The sequence below is a fragment of the Artemia sp. Qi Xiang Cuo genome, chromosome 9, assembly GCF_049724085.1.
Source record: "Artemia sp. Qi Xiang Cuo chromosome 9, ASM4972408v1, whole genome shotgun sequence".
NCBI lineage: Eukaryota > Metazoa > Arthropoda > Branchiopoda > Anostraca > Artemiidae > Artemia > Artemia sp. Qi Xiang Cuo.
In genome coordinates, this window is record NC_142802.1 from 71,102,178 (window position 1) to 71,128,151 (window position 25,974).

General features: G+C 33.8%; 1 protein-coding gene across 1 annotated transcript in view; it reads left to right on the top strand.

Annotated features, from left to right (window-relative positions):
- Positions 1-25,974, top strand: part of jef (major facilitator superfamily domain-containing protein 6 jef) — a 149,315-nt gene that overhangs the window by 35,295 nt on the left and 88,046 nt on the right. The window contains exon 5 of the mRNA XM_089094853.1: positions 22,058-22,168. Coding sequence (XP_088950979.1) covers positions 22,058-22,168 — 111 coding nt within the window. The remainder of the gene's footprint in view (positions 1-22,057; positions 22,169-25,974) is intronic.

The following is a 25,974-nucleotide window of genomic DNA, read 5'->3' on the forward strand; positions in this document are numbered from 1 at the left end:
AACCCTCTTTCCTGTTAATGCATCAAAGAATCTTCCATTTTATAGGATTTGCAATCTCCTGGGATTCGTTGTGATTTCACTATTACTTCTCTTCTAACCACAGATTTCGTTTACGATCCGGTATGACCATCCCTGTCGCTTGTCTTTTACCACACATTTCTTGTCCATTATTTTCATTTGTGACTCGCTATGATGTTTATTGCGGCCTATCTTCTAGCCACGGATGTCATTGCACTTCATTTTTACAGACATTATTTTCATACCTTTTGCTTGAGCTGTTCGAACTCATTGAAAATCATGTGTAATTTGTATGACGTCATAGATTTTTGACTTAATCAATTTTTGTATAGTTCGATAACAACCATTCATGTAGCATTCTGATCGTATTATTCTTAAGTTGTAAGTAATGAGGTGTCAAATCAGTAATTTAAATTGAATTAAGAAATTAATTCGTAAATTCAACTCCACCTTCCTGTTAATGAATCAAAGAATAATCCATTTTGTAGGATTTGCATTCTCCTGGGATTCGTTGTGATTCTCCCTGCTACTTCTCTTCGAACATCAGATTTCGTTTACTATTCACTGTGATCACCCTGTCACTTATCTTCTAACTGCAGGTTTCGTTGTCCATTTTTGTTCATCATTACCTCAGATATTTTTTCATCGGTATTTGCGTTAGCTATTTGGATTCATTCATCATCTTATATAATTTCCCAGGATGTCGTCTATACAAAAAAAAATGTCTTTTCCCGTTTCTAACCATAGGTGGGAAATTAAGCAGCTTACGAAAAAAACTTCAATTTTCATAAGAGAAGTTTTTAACTAAATATTTCTTTTTATTTATCAGTTTTCCACATGTATCTTCTTGAGCTAATTAAACTCAAATTGCAGTAATTATGTCATGCTGTTTAAAAACAGCATGTTAACAGCACAAAGTAAAAAAAAAAATAAAACCCCTAAAAATGGTGTCGGACCAAAACAAAAAGTATACCATTGGAATTATTTTGGCCGGAAACCCTATCTAAGAGACTGACAGCCCTTGTCTTGAATAAGAAGGGAAAAATTGGTAAAAAAAAAGACAAAGTAAAATCACTAATTTTGCATTGGAGGCATCTTTTTGCGGTTTTTTGCTTCTCTGCTTCTCTTCATGGCACTTGAATATCATAGACAGCTGTTCAAGGGCTCATTTTAAAGGAAATTTTTTATCTAGTGCCTTTTATAGTTAAAAAAAACATAATGTTTAAAATAAAATCTTTTTGGGCAGAAAAACTGTATTTTCGTGTACAAGAATATGGATGACGTCATACACAAGTTTCTTTTGAAAAGTTGCTTCTCTGGAGTACGGTGCCATATTAGACTGACTTTGCTGCCTAATTCCCTGTGATTCTTCTTTTACTATTCCGAATCAGAAAAAACCGGAGCCTTTTTTTAGTTTCTTATATACATAATCAAAATTGTGTAGGCATTTTCATAGTTGCAGCGTTAATAATTAAAAAGTTGTCTGAGTCATCAGACACCTTCAGTCCCCAGGTTCACCGATTATTGTTAATAAAGACTGCATCCTGATATACAATATGAATTATATTAGTCTAGTAAGAGTTCCTTGCCTCTTATTGGCCTTGGATGGCTGGCAAAGCAACCTGTTGGCAATGACGTTCCAAGTAAGAGTGCATTGCTTCTTGTTTTATCTTTAAAAATGGACTAGCTTTCTGATCGTGATTGCAGTGGTAGCTGCAACCTTGTAAAAGACGAACATGGCTTATAGTAACCAAACAAAATAGCCTGAAACCCCCTAAAAATGGTATCGAATCCACAAACGAAGTACACCATTGGAATTGCCTAGGCCAAAAACCTTGTGCAGGAAACTTACAATCCCTTTGCTTGAATAAAATTGAAAATTCCTTGGCTTCCAAAACTAAGGAAGTCATCTTTTGCATGGGAAGCATTTTTTCGTTTTTATTCCCCGCAGCTTGCAGGGCACTGGAACATCATAGAGAGCTATTTAATGGCCCGTTTGAAAGGAAATTGCTAAATATCCGTGCTTTTGCAATACACAAAAATAATACACAAAATAAATTTATTTTGTGTTATAATATCTTGTCAAAAGATAAGTGTGTTGTATCATCATGTATATGATGATTTATTTTAATATTACAGTTATTTTGGGCTAAAGTTTGTTCTGTACTATAATTTCTTCACGATAATAATAAATTATTTAGTATTTATTATTTATACAAATAATAAATTATTATTTGTATAAATAATAAATACTAAACAATGGGTCGGTCGAAAACAGGATCAGCCGCTTTGTGGCATGTTTGAAACAGGTTTTTGTGTGGCATGGCCGCGTAGAAACAAAAATGAATTCTTGTCGAAAACGGGCATGTTTAAGAGCTGACGTCACAAGACTTGTTTTGTTTCTTAAGCTAATACGAAGGTGATAACATGCCAATTCTAAACCAAAAACGACTCTATCGAAATGTGACACGTATAGGCATCATGTCAAAAAACTGGTTTTTGTTCTATAAGCTAATATGAAACCAATTGCAAAAGTTCATTTGCATTGAATAATTAAGGGTTTGCTGGAATTCAGTGGTAGAGTAAGTACTTTGAAATAAAGATGGCAGTGAGAGATAAACCCCTTTTTAAAAAATGGATGTCTTTTCAACTTAGGATTTATAAATACCTACTTCTAAGGTGTAGAATGTACAAAAATAAAAGCAGACATTTTATTTGTAAATACATTTGTTTCCTTTATGAATAAATTATATTTTTTGGAAGGAGATTGTATAAAACATTTAGTTAAAAATTTTTGATGGTTTTCGTTCAAATAAGAAATTTTGTTTATCACTGGTTTCATATCAAGTGGGACTCTTGTTAAAACGGATTTAAATGGCCATGTTCACTGGAAAAGGGTGATTCTAACCCTCTAAATAGCTCCCTCTGGAGCTATTGTTTTATCCTTATATCCTTTCACTCTATACCTTCAACTCTGTTTCTACTTTGCCTTTTGTGTCATTCCTATCTAGTATTCATTCATATAGAAAAAAAAATTACATGTAACGTTGAATCGATAAATACTTTATTTTAAATAAGAGATTATTTTATAAAATACATGGTTGTTTCTTCTTCCACGGTCAAATCCATAGACACTTTGAGTGTCTGTTTTTTCTTTGTCGGGTAAACATCAAAACGTTAAATTTTCGTTGTTTTTTTTTCTTATTTGTTTTTTATTTAGAACTGAGGACAGCTTGAGGGAGGTTCTTGTATAAATATTTGCTTGTTTCTTCGTCATCATGGTTTGCCACTGGCTGACAAAATCCTTGTTTTCTCACCTGTTTTGATTTTATTTTTCATTTTATTATTTTCTGATTAGAGAGCCTAAGTGTAGAAGTTTCAACTCCTATTTTCTATCTAAAATCTTGAATTTTGTACTTTTTCCTTGAAGAGATACGGTTTTATATGTTTCATTCCCCATGCCCAATTGTAGCAAACCAAACCTAGAAGATTAGAAGAGGGCTTGTTTGATCGTGAATCACAAATATTACTGACCTTTTAGAATAACCAAAGATTGGAGGGTAGCTAGCAATTGTTCCACGCCTCTTTTTACCCATATAATGACATATCAAAATTTGGCATTATTAATTTGATTTAAACAGTAGAAAGGTCCAATAATTTATCTTTGGGGAGGAAATGATCCCTTATAGTCCAAGAAGAAGGAACTACAAGTTACGCAGTTTGCCCACCGTTCGCATATAGTATTTCTCATTGCAGAATAGGAAAAAAATTATAATGTGAAGTGGTATTTTTTGGTGGGAAGGGGGTCCTTGAGTGGTATAAAGCCCTTCCGGGGGAATAATTTTTCATGGTAAGATTCAGGGAAATTTCTGAGCCAAATTTTACACAGAAAGCAGGAAAGGATTTCTTGTCAAAATTTGAAAAACAATCAGAAATTCCATTTATGAAACCAAGTTTTAAGCTTAAGAGAAACAAGAGCCATTTTAAATATGAGTGGAGCGGCTCCTTTCTCAAACCTTGCTCTTTAAGCTAGTCAGTTTTTGTTATCGTTCTATGACTCGTTCCCTTAGGAATGAGTCATAGAACACAAGGGCTGTTGAATTTTAAGTATTTTTTAAATAACTTGCTTTTCAAACAGTTCGTGGTAACGAACTGTAAGTAAGGAGCGACCCGGCTCAATGGTAACCGAAACTCTAAAAAACGGAATTTGGGACAAATAGATACATCAAAAGAATCAGATTTTAATTCTGATTTCAAATATATAAGTTTCATTAAGTTTAATATTACTCATCAAAAGTTACGCGCCTGAGAAAATTTGGCTGGTTTTCGAAAAAAGGGCGAAAGACCCCCTAAAAGTAATTGAACCTTAATGAAATTCACACCATCATATTTAGCGTATCAGAAAACTCTACTGTAGAGGTTTCAAGCTCCTATCTACAAAAAAGTGGAATTTTGCATTTTTTGCAAGAAGAAAGATCACGGGTGCGTGTTTATTTTTTTTTCCCAGAGGTAATCGTATTGACCCAGTGTTCCTAGAATATCGTAAAAGGGCTCATTGGAATGGAAATTAAAAGTTCTATTGCCCTTTTTAAGTGACCAAAGAAAATGGGAGGGCAGCTAGGCCCCCTCCCCCGCTCATTTTTTTTTCTCAAAGTCACCCAATTAAAATTTTGAGCTAGCCATTTTGTCCAGCATAGTCGAAAATCTAATAAATATGGCTTTTACGATGACTTAATCCCCCACAGTCCCCAGGGGAAGGGCTGCAAGTTATGAACTTTGCCCATTGCTTACATATTGTATTGGTGATTGGGACGTATACAGACATTTTCAGGAAGAATTTTTTTCTGGTGGAGGAGGGGGATGGAGGCGGGGCTATCTATTCTAATTGAACGGCCTTTGTGATTCAGGGGCTTGTGAATTAAAAATATTTTAAATTCTAACGTAAAGAGCGTGGTATTGACTAAGGGGAGAACCCCATCATATACGTAATAAAAAAAAAAAACAATAAAAAAAAAAGCGATACGGCTCAATAGTAATCTAAACTTTTAAAAACGGAACTTTGATATAAATAAATGTATCAAAAGAATGGGCTTATAATGCTGATTCTAAATATATGAATTTTATTAAGTTTAGTATTACTCATCAAAGGCTACGAGCCTGAGAAAATTTAACTGATTTTTTAAAGAGGGGGAAACATCCCCTAAAAGTGAAAAAAATTTAATGAAAATCACACCGTCAGATTCAGCGTATCAGAAAACCCTATAACATAGGTTTCAAGCTCATATCTGCAAAAATCTGCAACTGTGTATTTTTTGCCAGAAGAAAAATATACGAATATAGAATTTCGTTACGTAAATTAATTTGTAAATTATGTCAGAACCAAATTTAGAGAGCCATTTAGCAAAAGAAAAGTAAATTTTTTATGCAAATTTTGCTTACTTATTCAATTCCGGCGAGCCAAAATAAACGCTACATTAACTAAAAAACGATCAGAAATTAAATAAAAAAAACAAGTTTTTTAAACTGAAAGTAAGGAGCGACATTAAAACTTAAAACGAACAGAAATTATTCCGTATATGAAAGGGGCTGTGCCCTCCTCAACGCCTCGCTCTTTACGCTAAAGTTTTTATTGTTTAAAAAAAGAGTTGTGAGAAAGTCAAACTTTAGCGTGAAGAGCAAGACGTTGAGGAGGGCACAGCCCATTTCATATACGGAATAATTTCTGTTCGTTTTAAGTTTTAATGTCGCTCCTTACTTTCAGTTTAAAAAACTTGTTTTTTTTATTTAATTAGAGTAAAGAGCTAGGATTGAGAATGCGACTGTAACGGAAAAACTTCTGATCATTTTAAGTTTAAACCTTGCTCTTTACTTTCAGTTGAAAAAAGTTGTCTTTTCATTTGTTGAAAAGACATTTGTTTCATTTGTTGATGAACAGAAATTATTCCGTATATGAAAGGGGCTGTGCCCTCCTCAACGCCTCGCTCTTTACGCTAAAGTTTTTATTGTTTAAAAAAAGAGTTGTGAGAACGTCAAACCTTAGCGTAAAGAGGGAGGCGTTGAGGAGGGCACAGCCCCTTTCATATACGGAATAATTTCTTTTCGTTTTAAGATTTAATGTCGCTACTTATTTTAAGTTTAAAAAACTTTTTTTTATTTAAAGGCTGCGAAATCGGAGGGTTTGGGGGGGCGGCAGCCCCCCAACTGTGCCTCCTAATCCCTGTGCGTTTTAAGGTTCAACCTTGTAACTCAGCCTCTTTAACTCTTTAGAAAACGTAGTTTTTTTCAAATAATTAAATTATATAAAAGGGGAAAACTGAGTTTTTAAGTGGAAGTAATAAGCTTCTTTAAAACCAAAATATTTTTCATCGTAAGTTTGAATAAAGTAAAAAAAAACCTAAATATAATATAAAGTAAAAGTTTAAATAGAATATAACGAAGTAGATTTTTGAATGAAATAAACAACAGTTATCAAAGTATAACTGAACATGAATTGTCCTGCACTTGACTTGGGTCTTAGTAACAAATATTGAAGCTTCATTTGATAATTTGTTTTTTACATTAAGAAGTTTTTTTATTAGTATCGGTTTTAAACAATAAAATTCGTGGTGTGTGTGGAGGAGAATCAATTATCAGAACATTTGTTTAATTATTCTCAAATTATTCTCAAATATTCTCAATTATCAGAACATAATTATTCTCAAATTCTCAACGTTACAACTATAATCTTCTCAACACATTTTTGGCATTTAATATCTTAGATGGTTTTCAATTGTTGAAGTTCTTGTACTAGCTTAGTTAAAGAAGTTTTGCTCTGTTATTCTGAGAGTAAATAAAATATAAAAATCATTTATAAAAATAAAAACGAGTCATTTATAGATTTTAATTGTGAAGCTAAAACCTCACTTATCCTTTGCCACAGCTGTTTTAAAGCTATCTTTAGAAATTTGGTATTTTATAAGATAAAAACAGTAGGTTCAAATAATTATACTGTTTTAGCTGATTTATAGCTAATTGTTGCTGTTATCAACTAGTTTCTAAAGTTAATTTCATCCAAAGAGCATGTCCCTGCTTGTTCATTTTCTTCATAAATAATTTATTTATTTAATACAAAAATATAGAAAAATTGTGCGGAGAATATTTGTAAGTCGGAAAATATCGATTGGAGTAGTAATATTACGATACAATTTGTGTCTGCTTTGCCTAATAAGTCACAACTATGTATTTTTAATTTAAAGGAATAATATTAAGAGAAATTAAGTACGTGACAAAAAAAAAATATTCTTTTTTTTTTGGAACACCTATTTTCGAACATTTAATTTGGCATCCAACGTCATTACCTTATAAAAAGACTATTTCTTGTGAATGCAGCAAATTTTTTGTCAGATGTAAATTTTATTAAATACTGGGGATATACAAAAATATATTTTCTTTTTAATTCCCACAATGTGACAAGAATTAAAGCCCAAAAATATGGACTAAATTGATTTGCTTCAACCTATGATTCCTAATCTTAATGTGTTCCAAACAAGTGTTTATATTTGAAAAATAACCCTTAAAAATGGCATCTTTTACAAAGCATGAAACCAACATATTCCATTGAACGAATTTACTTTTCTTAAGATGAAAAATATATTTATTTTGAACCTATAATTACCTAATTTGATTGTCCGTTTTGAAAGTTCATCTTTAACCTAATAATTCAAAACTAAAATAGATATTTACACAAAATAAAAAGGCTAGAAAAACGCCACAGCTTCATTAAAGTCCTTTGCTAAGAAAAGGACATTATTTAAAAAATGTGCAACTTATAACATTTCACTACTATCCTTCAAAACCTTCATTCACTATTATGCATTATTTCGTTCTTCATTCATTCTTTCCAGTAATCTTCTAGGATCTTTCTGAATCCCTATGTCCTGAAAATATTGTTATTAATTAATTAATCGCTTCAATAGTATATGAAACTAAATATAGCATAAGGTAAAAGTCTGAATGCAATATAACGGAGTGGATTTTTTAATGAAATAAACGCCGGTCATCAAAACATAAATGAACAGGGATTGTCCTGTAAATGAAAAGGGTCATGGTTACAAAGCTCTAACCTAATTATGGTAGTTTGTTTTTTCCAATAGAACTCTTTGTTATTCGTATGTTTTAAACAATAAAATTTGTGGTTCGTTTTGAAGGAGAATCAATTACCAGAACATTTGAAATCATAATTATTCTCAAATTTTCTATTGCTCTTTAGCCCAAGCAACGAATCTATAACTATCTCAAAAAAATTAACTAATGATGTTTTCATATACTTTTACTTAGGCAAAGACGGGAGCTTTAATGGAAACTAAAACCCTCTCTCCCCAAAATATACATTTTATTTTGCAGAATATTTTTGAAGTAACCCATAGACAACAAAGACTAAATAGTAAAGTGGCGATCTAAAAGGGTTCTGTTTTTTGTTTTTTTTCTCTACTAAGATGTATTTTGGCATAAGGGCGTATAAACAGAAATTTTCATAATCCACATTATTATTTTATTTCTTTTTAACTTAAAATAAAACTAATTTGAAATTTAAGAAAGTAAAATATAGGAGAAGCAGCAAGAACTGTCGCATTCTGAGATGATATAATGTCATAAAAAAATTAAATACTCTAACTAATGAGCAAAATAAAACATTTGTTTCTTACCGCTATTTATTTCTATCTTTCTATCGAAGTTCCTAAATAAAAATGTTTTAATACTGCGTCATATGTTTCCATAATATTATACGTATTTCATTGAGGGGGATAACGCAAAAGTACACTGAGGTCTTTTGCCATTGACAGGGACAGTTAGAGTAACTCAATAACCGTTTTGTAGCCGCTTCTCTCTGTTGTAAAATTGTGTTTAATCTCATTGCCTCTGTTTCACATTTTCATGCCAAAAAAAGTATTCCTTAATGTTTAACATTATAAGAGTGTGGATGACTATGTCTGAACCAAAGGGCTATATCTGATCTAATCTTAAAGTACGAAGGACATCAAACTTAAAGCTTTTTTTCCTCCCTGGGTCCATCTTAGGTCTAATCAGTGGTGTCCTTGGGTGGTTCCTTGGGTCTTAGGCAACTTTTTCGGATATATAATAATTTTTTCGACGGTTCGCTTTGTGTTGTTAGAACATTATCAAGGCTTGAGTCCCTGCTTAAAGCTTCACCAAACAAATTTTTTTCAAGTAGATTAAGTCTTTTTCAAATGAAAGCATTATTAGGACAATTTTTCAAGGGGAATCGTCCACAAATATTTTAAGGGGGGATTTTCAGAAAGGATATAATTGTCCGGAGGGAACTTTACGGGGGGGGGTTGTATTTTACATGAGACAACTTTTCAAGAACAAGTTTCCCGTGAATGAAGTGAATTTTTCATGAAGAAAAAACCAGATTTAACGGCATTATTTTAAAAATTATCAGAAACTTAATAAAAAAAAGTAAGGAGCAGCCCTAAAATGAAAACAACGGGAAATTACTTCATATATAAGTGAGTTTGACTATTTGTCCCAACTTTTTAAGAGCGACTCCTGAAACCCAAAGGGTAACGTAAATTAAGATAAAGGATGCTGCACTAGATGCTTAAGGTCCATCCTGGCTGTGCTGATCTCCGTTTCAAGGTCTGTCAGCCAGAAAGTGCAAGGGGGGGTGAAAGCCAGCCACCCTAGGCTTTCGGACACCTTTCCTGTTTACCTTCGCCATATTTCTCCAGGTACCCAGTTGGAGCTTGGTCAACTATGACTGAGCTTACTGAATCACGCCACACTAAACCCCGTCCCAAACCAAATAATTGGATAGACTAGGATTCGAACCCTCACCCTTTTGGACAAGGGATCCTAAATATAGCGCACCAATCCACTCGGCTAGGAACCCAAAGCGTATGTAATTAGGATAAAAAGATCTTTTAAAAGGAACAAAAACAACTATCATAAATAGCGAAGTATCGAGGAGCAAGGTAAAGAGCAAAGTTTCACCCCCCCCTTATTCATGGAATAATTCCTGCTCTGTTTTAGTTTTAACGTCGTTCCTTATTCTCAGTTAAAAAAGCTTGTTTTTTTATTTATTTATTTAGGGACAGGTGAAATAATTCCCTAAGCCTAAAGGCACATTTCTATTGATCTAGCAAAATATGCTACAAATACGTCTTGACATTCGAAGCTGTCCGCTAAATTTACCCCCCGTAGACAATACCCCCAGCCCCCGGTTAAAAATATCCCCCAGAAACTACCCCCCCCATAAACCCCCCCCTTTCCTGTAAGTAACCCTCGGAAAAAGACCCCCCCCCCCTCTGTGGAAAAATAAGTCTTTCAAAGTTTGGGAGTTTTATGACTTTTGTTTTTTATTTTCCGTGGGGGGAAGAAATTTTGGTACTTGCACAAATGCGTCTGGACATTCGAAGCTGTCCGCTAAATTTACCCCCCCCCCTGGAAAATACCCCCATCCCCCGGAGAAAAATATCCCCCAGAAAATACCCCCCACAGAAAACACCCCCTCCCCGTAAGTGACCAGCGGAAAAAGACCCCCCCTCTGTGGAAAAATAAGTCTTTCAAAATTTGGGAGTTTTATACGACTTTTGTTTTTTATTTTTCGGGTGCGGAAGAAATTTTGGTACTTGTGTATTATACGCCACTAATAAAAGTTTTCACTCCTTAAAACAATTAAACTTGTAAAACTGTGTAAAATGTGAATAGTAAACTTTTGTAAGTGGCGTATAGTACACAACGTTAACGATGTGTTAATCTCAATAACAAACCAATTTTTTTTTTAGTTTCTTTGCTAATTAGAAACAAATTTGGGCTATATAATGGAACAATAAACGGGGGAAAGATAAAGTATAATGGTTCTGTCTGAAAAATTTGTTAGGTATAATTATTCTTCATATTATGAAGCAAAGATTGTTTTCTGACATTAAACTATCATATTCTTTACACACCTTCTTTTTTGGCAGATATATAGCCAAATGTTTATAATGGTCCCATCTATTATGTCACTTGTATTTGTATTGTCTAACACTAGGCTGAAAGAAATAAAATTAGAAACCAATTTATTTTCGAGTTGTAAAAACCTCAATTTGAGTGAGTGGCCTATAATACACAAGAAACAAAATTGCAAAATTGCATTTGCAAGAAAATAAAAAAACAAAACCAAAATAAAAATATCAAATTTGGAAAGTCTTATTTCCCACTGGGGGTATTTTCTGGAGGGGGGGTATTTTCTTAGGGATATTTTCTGGTGAAGTATTTTCCGGAGTCAGACTCAAAACAAGCAGAAATTAACATGAGTACGGCTCAAAACCCGGGGGCGTAATTTAATGTGGGACATGGAGGGGGCCTACCTCTTCAGAACCAAAGCCCTACCTTAACCTCAGTCTGTCCCTCACCCCAGCAGAACTGTAGATTCTGCAAAAAATTTTGTCAAAACTAAGATAAGCCTGCATAATTCAAGTATCCTGAGAAACGTCAACGGGAATCGGATATATAATAATTTTCTTCTCCACATTACTGAGAGAGGGAAAACTGCCTCCATCTGGCCCCATCAAATGAAGCCCCTGGGAAAACCTCCTCTATATAAAACTAATATATGTTCGTATTGAGTTATAACGTCGCTCCTTGCTTTCAGTTGAAAAAAACTATTTTTAAATTTAATTTCTGATCGTTTTTCAAATAATGATGGTAAATGCTCTTCTTGCATGATAAAATTATCTCCTCTGACAGTAAAATCAACCGTAGAAGGTTCTTTCCCTCAGAAAATACCCCCACTCCCTGCCGCAGCTCATTGGTCTACAATCACTTTCGACTTATGAAAAAAAGGTACTTGAACTCTCAATTTTCGATCTTTCCATGATTGAAATCCCCTTTCCTTCGATCATTTCCATGAGGCAAAGGTTTGGATGAGGAAGGGATAGTCCTTTCCTATACGGAATAAATTCTGCTCATTTTGGGGTTAAATGTTACTCTTTACTTTCATAGCAACAGCGTACACCAGAATTATACCCGGAAATCATTCGGGAGTACATCTCAATTTGGCATTTTTGTTTTTTTCGTTTCCGTTGCACTCCCCCCCCCAAAAAAAAAATATTCACTATCATTTTCACTTAATTTGGATAACTTGGCTCCAGATTTATCACCCCCCCCTTCCCAGGATTTTGAAGAAATTACGGCACTGTCAAAACCCCTATGCATTCCAAAGGCCAGAACATACTTTGAAATTTAATTAAATTAAATTTAACAAGAACAAGTTTTTTTTTTACTGAAAGTAAGGAACGACGTTAAAAATTAAAACGAACAGAAATTATTACGCATATGATAGGGGCTGTGCCCTCCTCAACGCCTCGCTCTTTACGCTAAAGTTTGTTATTGTTTAAAAAAAATAAAGTTGTGAGAAAGTCAAACTATAGCGTAAAAAGCGAGGCGTTGAGGAGGGCACAGCCCCTTTCATATACGGAATAATTTCTGTTCGTTTTAAGTTTTAACATCGTTCCTTACTTTCAGTTAAAAAAACTCGTTTTTTTTTATTTAATTTTTGAAAGTTTTTGAATTAATGTAGGTTTTGATTATGGCTCACCGTACATGAATAATAAAAAAAAATTGGCATATTAATTTTACTTTTTTTTATTAAATGGCTTTTTCAAAACTTGTTTGATTTTATTTACGAACGTTTTGATCAGTAATAAATATATGTAACTTACGAATTAACTTACTTAAAGAAATTCTGTATTCATTGATTTTTAATACGTATATTAGGGGGTTTGCCCCCTAGTCAATACCTTGCTCTTTAAGCTAAAGTTCAAATTTTGTTCAAATTCTTTAGAAATGACTCCTTTATCTCAAAGGCCATTAATTAGAATAAATAGCTCTTATGAAAGTACTAAAAATTCTTTGGTTTGAAGAGCAAGGCATGGACAAGGGGTTGAAGCAAATCATATAAGTAATATTTTCTGACTGTTTTAAGCTTTGATGGTGCTCCTCACTTTCAGTTGAAAAACTTGTTTTTTTTAAAATTTAATTTCTGATCTTTTTCTTTAATAATGCTTGTAAATGCGGCGCCCCCCCACATAGCAATGTCCCTTCCCCAATGAAAACTTACTTCATGGAAAGATCCTCCCATATAACCCCCGACCCCCCCCTTTCCCACCTACCAGAAAAAATCCCCCTGAAAACGTCTGTATACTTACCAATAACCAATACTATATGTTTATTTGGTAAATTTCATAACTTTCAGCCCTCTCCCCAGGGACTCCGGGGGATTAAGTCATCCTAAAAGACATAGTTATCATATTTTTGACCATGCTGAACAAAATGGCTATCTCAAAATTTTGATCAGGTGACTTCGGGAAAAAATGAGCCTGGGAGGGGGCCTAGTTGCCCTCCATTTTTTGTCACTTAAGAGGTTACTAGAACTTTTAATTTCTGTTCCAATGAGCCCTCCCATGATATTCTAGGACCAATGGGTCGATACGATCACCCCTGGGAAAAAAATAAAATATAATACAAATAAACACGCATCCGTGATCTTTCTTCTGGCAAAAAATGCAAAATTCCACATTTTTGTAGATAGGTGCTTGAAACCTCTACAGTAGGGTTTCTGATACGCTGAATATGATGTTGTGATTTTTATTAAGCTTCTATAGCTTTTAGGGGTCTTTCTCCCTTTTTTCAAAAATCAGCCAAATTTTCTCAGACGCTTAACTTTTGATGGGTAAAACTAAACTTGATGAAACTTATATACTTGAAATCAGAATTAAAATTTGATTCTTTTGATGTATCTATTGGTATCAAAAATTCGTTTTTTAAAGTTTCGGTTATAATTGAGCCGGGCCGCTCCTTACTTACAGTTTGTTATCACAAACTGTTTGATATATTTTTTGGGGTAAGAGATTTGGGTTAAGAGAATAAGAGGTCTGCTTCTCATATGCCATATTCTATTCTAAGTACAAACTCTATAACTCGTAATTAGCTGACCCATATACACGATCGATATGTCTTTGTGTACTTGGCAAAAGCCAAAACAAGAGACATTTAAGTTTTGTGATAAAAACCAGTTTTTTGACATGATGCCTATACATGCCACATTTCGATAGAGTCGTTGTTGGTTTAGAATTGGCATGTAATCACCTTCGTATTAGCTTAAGAAACAAAACAAGTCTTGTGACGTCAGCTCTTAAACATGCCCGTTTTCGACAAGAATTCATTTTTGTTTCTACGCGGCCATGCCACACAAAAACCTGTTTCAAACATGCCACAAAGCGGCTGATCCTGTTTTCGACCGACCCCTAAATAATTTATTATTATCGTGAAGAAATTATAGTACAGAACAAACTTTAGCCCAAAATAACTGTAATATTAAAATAAATCATCATATACATGATGATACAACAGACTTATCTTTTGACAAGATATTATAACACAAGTATCTTTTGAAAAGTTACTTCTTTGGGATATGGTGCCATATTTGACTGAATTCACTATATACTTACACTATATACTCAGTGGAGTTGTTGGGGGTGGAGGGGAGAAGAGGGGGCAACTTTGTGCCAGCAACAAAATTTGGGAAAAAATACTATAATCTATTAAGTAGGTTTAAATTTTTAAAAGCTCGTTTTTAGTGTCAAGTTTGTTCTTTACTTTGAGCAGATAGTTTTTTTTTCAAATAATCCATGCTCATATATAACATAAGGAAAATGAGAAAAATAGGGGCCCATTACACATCATAATATGTTCCACATTAATATTTCCCCAAATATACTGCCTTTGAAACCTTATCATCAAGTAAAAATGTGAACCTAGTTAATGGCAAAATTGAAAAATGTTCTATGCTTCCATGTTTCACCACATTTGCTTAAGCCAATTTTTTCGTTGACATTTAAGGTGCTTTTATTTCATAAACTCTATCAGTTCAATATTAGATTCTCTTGTTTTGAAACTTTCAAAAGTGAAATTGAATGCACCCTTTACATCTGCAAATAAGACAGAAATGGAATCAGTGAATATAATTTCCTGAATGAAAAAGAAACCATTGAAAAAGAAAATAAGGCCTACTGCTTCTTATAATGTTTGTACTATAGCTAGATAGGTCAAATCGATTGTAGTGTAGTCATGGAATTTGGTAAAGGGGGATCCGTTCCAAGAATCCTTTAATTGTTTAAATTTTTATTTCCAGTATCTAATTGAAACTCCCATTCTCTTATTTGACATTGAAATGCCTAGCAAGTGCTGATAACATCCTATTCCTTACGTTTGGGATTCACATACTAGCCCATAAATGTTGAACTGCCTATATATTTTCACTTTTCTAAATATTTATTTTAATCCGCTCCTAAAAGAAAATTGGCATAAATTTGCTAAGAATTATGACTGAAATTAGTAGCATTTCAAACAACGCCAGCGCTACTTGTGGGACATTATCTCTGCATCATCACGTACGAAATGTCTGCTGAGAATAGAATAAAGTGAATTTAAACAAAATTTGTATATTTTTCTCACAATTTAGAAATTTTGTGTGCACATATAAGCGGTATAACACATTCTATTTATCTATTGTGATTAGTCTTATCATGCAGCACTAGGAGACCGAGCTTTAAAGGGAATTATTTTAAATTATTTGAATTATTTTATAATACTTTAAAGGGAATTATAGACATAAAAACGGTATTCAGTGTAACCCCCCTAAGTTTTGTTGATCAACAATTTCGTTCTAATGACCAACAAAGGTTTTGTCGATGAACATTGTGCATGAGAACGATCTAAAACCAAAAGTGATATTTGCCAAACTTTTTGGTCAAGTTAAACGGGAGATTTCAAGGCAGAATATCCCAGAAAACTTGTTTTCGTTCATTCAATTTTAGCAGAGAAAAATATTTATTTTACCATAAAGGCTGTTATGTTATAGCTGTTAATAACTGGATCTATTACATAAAATGAAACATGAGAGGGTTCTTTCTTGGGAATTATCACTCTATATATATATATTCTATTAATATCTTTATATGTGAGTAATAATTGTGTATGTATGTATGTATGTATTTATGTATGTATGTATGTTCTCGAAAGCGGCTCCTTTCGGGAAAATGGGTATTCTAGGATATTCTCGCACAAAAAAAAAAGATCTAGATAGGTCAAAAAACTGAGAAAAATCGTTAAGAGCCTTATATGGCATCCTATATGTATCCTTATATGGCATCCTATAAGTATTTTCTTATATGATGTCACGCACAGCATAAATAAGATTCTTGAGTTTCCAACGCAACGTTTATTTATATAATATAATGTCTGTTGGAAGGCCCAAAAAATGAAAATTTACAGTTGCAGGTACTATAAATGATGATTCCTTGGAACCAACACCTGAACTATCAAACGTGATAAGATGTGAAATTCGACAACCTGGACCATCAATTGCAACAACTCCAATACGGACAGCTAATGCAAAGAACATTGCTAAATTTTCTGAAGTAATCAAACCCAAAAACAAATCAAAAATGAAGATGAAAAGCAAAGACACGGGCGGTTCGAAGATATGCAAAAACGACAATTAGAGCGTGTTAAAAATGAGAATGAAGGGAAAGACACACGTGGTTAGAAGACATACGACACCGAACAAGTGAGGGAGTCCAAAATGAAAATGAAGAGCAGCGAGTCAATGAAAATCAACCTGGACAGCGAGAATCAAAACGTGTCAAAATTGAAAATGATAGCGATGATGATTGGGTTTGGGATTCTGACATGGATAAGGCCAGCAATGCCTACCATACCTCTGTTAAGAAAACAAATGTTCGGCGATATGTATTTCATAATGACGAAAGATAAGCCGAGGTGTAACGAAGCAAACAAATTGAAAATGATAGCGATCATGATTGGGTTTTGGATTTCGACATGGATAAAATCATCAACACCTAGCATACTTTTGAAAATCAAAAATTTGAATTGGATAAATCTTTGGAAGAAAAAGAAGTTTTTGTACCACCACTTGAAAAATTTAAAGAAACAAAGGTTCGACGATATTTCTTCATAATGACAAAAGACAAGACAAGGCATAAGAATAAGTTTTTGTCCCACCACCTGAACAACTAAAAGAAACAAAAATGGTCGTCAATGCCTTCCATACCTTGCAAAATCAAAAACCTGGACTAGATAAATCGTACGAAGAAAAAGAAGTTTTTTCCCACCACCTGAACAATTAAAAGAAACACAGGTTTGGCGATATAACTTTCCTAATGACAAAATACAAACCGAGACAAAAGTTAAAGAACCAATAAAAAAAATGCAATTTTACAAAGGCACCACGTCTAATTTCAGGTCTATTTCCATGTCATGACATCAAGAAAAGGCTCAAATTGTCTACATTTAGAAGACAAGCGACAGTGAGAATCTATATATAGAAGCCTGCCCCGTGCCCCATACCTTTGTTAAAAAAATAAAGGTTCGGCCATACATATTTCATAATTACGAAAGATACGTCAAGGTCTAATGAACCTAACAAATTGAAAATCATAGTGATGATAATTTGGTTTTGGATTTTGACATGGATAAGGTCATCAATACCTACAATACTTTTGAAAATCAAAATATGGACTGGATAAATCTTTGGAAGAAATAAAAAAAAATTTTTCCACCACCTGAACAATTGAAAGAAACAAAAGTTCGGTGATATGTCTTTCATAAAGACAAAAGTTAAAGGTTCAATAAAAAAAAATATAATTTTACAAAGGAATCACTTCTAGTTGAAGGTCCATTTGGACGTCATGACATCAAGAAAAGGCTCAAATTTTCTGCTTTTAGAGGACAAACGACAGTGAAAATCTATATATTCAAGCCTGCACCGTGCCCCATACCTTAAAAAAAAAAAAAATACGTACCTGGCGATACATATTTCTTAATGACGAAAGATAAGCCGAGGTGTAACGAACACAATAAATTGAAAATGATAGCGATGATGTTTGGGATTTTGACATCGGTAAGATCATCAGTACCTACCGTAATTTTGAAAATGAAAAATATGGACTGGATAAATCGTTGGAAGAAAAAAAAGTTTTTGTCAAACCACCTTAACAATTCAATAAAACAAAAACTTTGGGGATGTCATTTCATAATGACAAAAGACAAGCCAAGGCAAAAGAAGAATTATTTCTCCCACCAATTTAAAGAAACAAAGGTTGTCGTTAATGCCGTCCATACCTTTGAAAATCAAAAACCTGGACTAGATAAATCGTTGGAAGAAAAATAAGTTTTTGTCCCACCACCTGTACAACTGAAAGAAACAAAGGTTCGGCAATATGCCTATCATAATGACAAAAGACAAGCCGAGGCAAAAGTTAAAGGTCCAATGAAAAAAAAAGAATTAATTTTACAAGGCCACCACTTCTAATTTAAGGTCTATTTGGACGTCATGACATCAAGAAAAGGCTCAAATTGTCTGTCTTTAGAAGACAAGCAACAATGAAAATCTATATATAGAAGCCTGCCAAGTGCCGAGCATATATATATATATATATATATATATATATATATATATATATATATATATATATATATATATATATATATATATATATATATATATATATATATATATATATATATATATATATATATATATATATATATATATATATATATATCTATCTATATCATCTATTTTTTTTTTTTTTTTTTTTTTTCTATATATATATATATATATATATATATATATATATATATATTTTTTTTTTTTTTTTTTTTTTTTTTTTTTTTTTTTTTTTTTTTTTTTTTTTTTATATATATATATATATATATATATATATATATATCGCCGTTTAATGTCAAAATTCACCTGTTTGCGTACTCTCACGGTAACGTATACACATTAATAAATCCTCTCGATTATTTATACGAACTGGATCTAAAATGGACAAGAGCTATGTAGGATTATAGCATTGAAGGTGCCGTTCTAATCAGGTTAGAAGCCGAGTGTAAAAAAGCATGTCAACTCACTAAAATGGTAATTTTGAAGTGCTGCTTAATCATAGGCAGCGCGATCGCGCTACCTAAGTAAAGAGCGATGTTGGCACAATGTATTATTTATTATTTTTTTTCCAGACCAGGGCACTTCGTATTGAAGGAGTTGTCATAGAAACTTCGAAAAGGGCTCATTCGATTGGAAATTGGAATGGCTAGTGCCCTTTTTAATAGTCGAAAGTGATTGGAAGGCAACTAACATCCCTTCCGAGCCCACCATTTCCCCAAAAGCATCCAATTAACATCTTGAAATTGCTATGCTATTCAGCGTATTTGATTTCCAGATATAAATTATGTTTTTGAGGAGGACACTCCCCCATAGCCCTCTGGGCTATGTTGTAAGTTATGCCATAGGGGTATATAAGGTTTTTATAGAAAGTTTTGTCGTAGAAACTTCAAAAAGGGCTCATTCGATTCGGAATTCAAAGGGCTAGTGCCCTTTTTAATAGTCAAAAGTGATCGGAGGGCAACTGACCCCCCCATCACACCCACCATTTCCCCAAACACATCCAATCAAAATTTTGAAATAGCAATTTTGTTCAACGTAGTTGAAAGTTCTGGAAATTAGGCCTTTGAGGATGACAACCCCCCCCCCAGTCCTCCGGGTAAGTTATGCCCTGGGGGCATATAAGTTATTTTTTATAGAAAGTGTTGTCATAGAAACTTCAAAAAGGGCTCATTCAACTGGAAACTGAAACGTCTATTGCCATTTTTAATAGTTGAAAGTGATTGGAGGGCAAGTAAGCCCCCTCTCACGCCCACCACTTCTCCAAACACATTCAATAAAAATTTTGAGATAGCCATTTTCTTCATCATAGTTGAAAGGTCAGAAAATTATGTCTTTGAGGACGGCAACCTCCCCAGAGCTTTCAGGGCAAGGTTTGTAAGTTATGCTCTGGGGCAAATAAGGTATTTATAGAAAGCACTGTCGTAAAAGCTTCAAAAAGGTCTTTTTTGACTGGAAATTGAAAGGGCTAGTGCTCCTTTTAATAGTCGGAAGTGATTGGAGGGCAACTAACCCTCCTCTCACACCCACCATTTCCCTAAACACATCCGATCAGAATTTTGAGATAGCAATTTTCTTTCACGTAGTTGAAAGTTCTGGAAATTAGATCTTTAAGGATGACAACCCCTTCCCCTCAGTCCTCAGGGCAAGGGTTGTAAGTTATGCCTCGGGGGCATATAAGGTTCTTATTGAAAGCGCTGTCGTAGAAATTTCAAACGGGCTGATTCAATTGGAAATTGAAAGGGTTAGTGCCTTTTTTAATAGTTGAAAGTGATTGAAGAACAGCTAACGCCCCTCTCACGGCCACTATTTCCCTTAACACATCCAATCAAAATTTTGAGACAACCATTTACTTTAACGTAGTTGAAAACTCTGGATTAGGGCTTTGAGGATGACAACCCCCTCACAACCCTCGGGCAAGGATTGTAATTTCAGCTCTAGGGGCATATAAGGTGTTTATAGAAGACGTTGTGGTAGAAACTCAAAAAGGAATCATTCGATTGGAAATTGAAAGGGCTAGTGCCCTTTTTAATAGTAGAAAGTGAATGGAAGGTTTGACATTTTTATAGTAAGGCTCGATGTGGGTACAATGTATAGTTTCTTTTTTGTGTTTAGACCAGGGCACTTCCTATTGAACGAGTTGTCGTAGAAACTTCGAAAAGGGCTCATTCGATTAAAAATAGAAAGGGCTAGTGCGCTTTTTAATAGTAGAAAGGGATTGAAGGGCAACTAATCCCCCTCCCACGCCTACCCTCCCATTTGCCCATTATGTTTAAAAACTAAACGTTGCCTTAAGATTAAATCAGAATGTACTGTATTAATGCTAATTCCAAATAAGGCATCTCAGCAGTATCCCAAGAACCAAAGAGGGTATTATGTTCAAACTTTCGTGGCTATTTTTGCTCTTGAAATTTAATAAAATCAAAATATTGTAAGTGTATCCAAGCTATCAAAGAAAGTAAACAGATTTTTTGCAAATGGTATCAAGTTTTCTATTTCAGGTCAACTAGAGGAGGTATGAAACTAAATTAAACACTACTATTTGTGTCCAGATTTTTAAAAGGGTCTATATTGTTAAAAACTGCTGAAAATTTTTCTCCAGCCTACAAATTTTTTTTTCTCCAGCAAAAAACTAAAAGATTTAAAGTATCATTTTCTTTTTCTTTGAAAAGACTATGTCAATATAAAACGAACAGAAATTAATTAAAAAAGTTTTTTCCACAAAATAATTTTTTCAAAGAAAAGTAAAGAACTCCATTAAACCGAAAATGAGCAAAAATAAAATCAAATAATCCACCAAGCGTGAAACCACCACAAATCAGCATCGATAAATAAATGAAACCCAAAACGAAAAGAAATTACAATAAATAACCGAGTCAAACTCAAAACGAGCAGAAATTAACATGAGTAGGGTTCAAAACCCCTAAGCCTTCCCATGGTCAGAACATAATTTGCACTTTACTGAAAAAAAAATACAAAGAATGTGCATATTCAGTTTAATATTCCTATACTTATATTTAGTAATCAAAATGCCAATAGTATTTGATTTGTTAAAGTTATAAAAGTAAAAACATTTATATTTTTTCAGTAAAGTGTAGATTATGTTCTGGCCTTGGGAAGGCATAGGGGTTGTGAGCAATACTCATATTAATTTCTGCTCGTTTTGAGTTTGAATCAGTTATTTATTGTAATTTCTGTTCGTTTTGGGTTTCATTTATTTATCGATGCTGATTTGTGGTAGTTTCACGCTTGGTATATAATTTGGTTTTATTTTTGCTCATTTTTGGTTTAATGGAGTTCTTAACTTTTTTTTTGAAAAACTTATTTAGTTGAAAAAGCATTTGGAGAGTATATTTTAGTAACACCATATTTTAATATGGCAAATTAAAAGGAAAAAAATAAAATTTATATCTTATACTGCTGGGATGGATAGACTTCGATCGAAGATAAATAAGATGTTTCTCCTGGAAGTATTTATGGTGGATAATTGAACTTATTTTTTTAATCAAAATATGGTTTTTCTAGGTGGGAAGTACATATAGACCACCTGGATCAATGCCACCTGGATTTGTTCCAAAGAATGGGCAGCCAGGTCACAAGGATAAGACGGATGTTATTAAACAAATATTGGGAAAGGTAAGCATTAAGACCTGTAACAATTTTTAATTAAAAGATGTAATTAGTTCAAAAAAATCTATAATATGCGAAACGGTAAGATGGCAATAAAGTTGTCCAAGAGGTTGCAAAAAAGCGGTTTACACGAATTATCAAAACACTTACTTTCATTCGTGTTATTATTGCAAAATGTTAAGCTAATGCTACAGGGGCAACCGATTTGAATGGTTTATGTTCTTCCATTTTTATATCATAGTTCTTAATTTAGCAAGTGCTCCTAAAATAAAATAAAAAAACACTCTAAGGGGATCTTTTTTTAAACCGCTTATACGTCGAAATACTATATAATAGCTATAGAATAAGTTTATTTGTTTTAACTTTTAATTACGCTCTTCACCTTGGATTAGCAGTGCCCAAGAAAAGAGCCACATGCTGCATGCCACAATTACGTTTTTTCCCCCGTTTACTCCACATGGAAAGAGTACTCGTAAAAACTTTGGAGTGAACTTATTAGATTAAAAGCTTGACGTTGCAGCCCGCATTTTCAGAGTTGAGAGTAATTAAACATTGAACCAGCCTCGTCATTGCCTTTTTTCCACCTGGGCTCTCGTAACTCTGTGAAGCGATATATTTTTGGAAGAAGTCACCAATTTTAAATTCAGGCATTCTCTCTCAGTCACCTATAGCTCTTACCACCTGCTTAATCACTCTGGCCTTCTTTTTTCTCACATGGCTAAATGCTGAAGATTGGTCTGATGTTTGCACTTTGCAATATCTTGATTTCAAAAGTTGCTACTTTCCGTAAAAAGTTAAACGATAAATATTTAATTTATTTCCCCGGAAAGTATTTTTATTTCTATTTTGTCTGTCTTGTCTAGACTGTCTATTCTAGTCTGTATAGTCTAGTCTTATATGTCTAGTCTGTCTAGCCTAGTCTGTCTCCAGTGAAAAGGTCTGTCTTCAGTCTCTAGTGTGCTCCAGTGATAAGGCCTAGATCACTCAACTTATAAGGACGCTAATTAAAATAAAATAAAGCTTTTCAGAACTACTTAAACTAGGAACAATACAGAAAAAATATTTCGTAAAGCTGATCGACCTTATAACAAAAATAAGGTCAAAAAATTGTTCAAAACAAACCAGAAAACTGATATACTGATGTTAAAATTTCTGGCGATAGGAAACTCGACCAACTAAAATTGGACTTACATGGATCCCCTGAAGCAACCTCCAATAGCCTTAACAGGTTCCTTGCTTCATTTGTCCAAGGCCTTCCGTCATTGTCTTATGAATGATAAACATATGATTTTTCCCTGTTCTTTACCTTTTATTTCTACTTTGGAGATTGAAATAAAAATTGGGAGACAAAGAACAAAAACTGTCTGCCCTCTAGATATTCTTTTCCCCTTGATAATGCTTTCAGTGACCTCCTTTCAATGCCCTTTTCCTTCATTTTCAACCAAACTACAAACTCTGGGCAGTTTCCACAAATATGGCAGCAAGGCTTCATGTCCCCTTAAAAAAAAAAATATTTTTGCTGGTTGCCTTGAAACTTACAATCTGAAGTTTTTGGGTAGAGGGAATCCCAATCAGAAGGAAAAATAGAAACAAATATTGGTTGCCCCATAAATCGGTCCAACTGTCGGTCAGAAAAAGCCCAAAGGAGCTTGAGAGAGAAAATAGTTTGCGAAGTCGCTGATGTTGTCTTAGGGAAGAAAGCTAGGAACGCAGCTAAAAATATTAGTGCAAATATTTTGTATTTAATAGAGAGGAGGAGGGGCCGATACAAGAATTATTCGAGTGATATATCATATGAAAATAAGAGTAAGATGAAGTAAGTGGAAAAAGCATTAAAATGTGAATTAAAAGGGTGTGAAGTGGGGACTATGAATAAAATTGTCGAATATCTATAAGATGCAGCCGGACGGGATAATATATCATATGAAAATAAGAGTAACGTAAAGTAAGTGGAGAAAGCATTATAATAGCAAATATACAACAGTGAAATATTATACTGACATGTTAATAAGTTGAGAGGGATAGTCAATCTGGACTTGCCCCAGTTAAGTATTGGAACGGGGCCACAATTAGTGAGAAGGAAAGAGTTAAAGAGACATGGACAGAACATTTGAGAATGAGCTAAACTGTAAAAGAATTACAGGAAATGATATACAAAAGAATGAAAAAGTTTGTTAAACTTTGGATGTGAAGGAAAATCATTTTGTGAGGAAAAATTAGTGACTTTCCTAAAAAAAAATTAAAAACATTAAGCCACAGCTGCTGAGAGTGTGGTAAATGATTTTTTTTAAATTTGGTGGTTGTGAGGTTAGAGATAAGTTACTGAACATTAGGATTATGATTTTTGAAACAGGGAAAGTAACTAGCGATTTTAGGAAAAATCCAATTAAACCGCACCATAAGAAAGGTGATAAGGGTGAGCGTGGTAATTATAAAGGCAATAGCGTTGTTTCAGTAGGAAGCAAATTACTTAGATGATGATGCTTTTTAGACTTAAGACGAAGGGTAGACGAAGAGACTTTTAGACGAAGGGTAGAGGATGTGTCGACCAAATTTTCACTTTTATATTAACAATTGAGAATTGGGTGAGTCATCAAACGCCTGTAGTCTTCGGTCTTAAAGATTACGAGCAAGTGCTTTATTCAGCTTATAAGAGAGTTTTGGCGAAGGGTAGAGGATACGTCAACCAAATTTTCACTCTTATATTAACAATTGAGAATTGGGTGAGTCATCAAACGCCTGTAGTCTTCGGTTTTAAAGATTACGAGCAAGTGCTTTATTCAGCTTATAAGAGAGTTTTAGCGGAGGTATCCTTGTATGGTATACCAAATAAATACATAAAAGTTATTAGTGCTTTATGCGAGGATAACATTGCTGTGGTTAAAGTAGGAAATGAGTTAGTAGTTGGTTTTGTATTGAACCAGGAGTCAAGCAGGGTTGCGCCCATCTCAATTTATATGGATCATTTTGATGGACTTAGCATAGGCCCTAAAGACTGCAGCATAGGCAATGGGAAAAAAACGGAGTCAAATGAGGAAGTAAAACTCTCATAGATTAAGAGTATTCTCATGATTTAAGTATTTTATGTGAAAATTTAGCAAAATGAATGACTTTTCGAGGTTAGGGGTTCAGGGTGAAAAATAGGTCTGAAAATTAATGTGAAGGAGACTAGGTCGGTAAGACTAAGAAGAAGTGAAGGTGAAGAAGTGGTGTTGGTAATGATAAGATCGATGAAACGGGCAGCTTCACTTGTGATATTATTACTTCACAAGTGGTATTATTAGTGAAGATTTTGAATGCAATGAAGATGTTACAAGTAGAATGGCAAAGGTTGAGGGTTTTTTTTTTCACCGTTGAAGAAGATTTGGAAGAATTGGAAGAGAAGTCTGCCAACCAAGACTAGAATACTGGAAGCTACAGTGGTGCCAGTTCTGCAGTGTTGCCACTTCACAAAACGAGGGAGGATTTGTTTGATGTTGCCTGTGGATGGTTTTGGGTACCCGAATAACTGACCGCAAATCAAACACTAAGTTACAGGATAAATGTGGTTCAATGCCACTTTCTACGGCTATAATGAGAGAAAGGATGAGATGACTAGGACACATTTTTTGGATGAAGGATGACAGATTGCCAAAGATTGTCATTGTTGGCTAACCGTCTAGGGCAAAAAAAAAGATCGTCCCAACGAATTCGTTGGAAGGATGTCGTAAGAAATGATTTAAGGGAAATGGTTTAAACGATATAAGGGACAAAACATCGGCGTAAAGAGTGCAGGGTAGAGAAGAAGACAGCTCCATTTTTTACGGAATTAA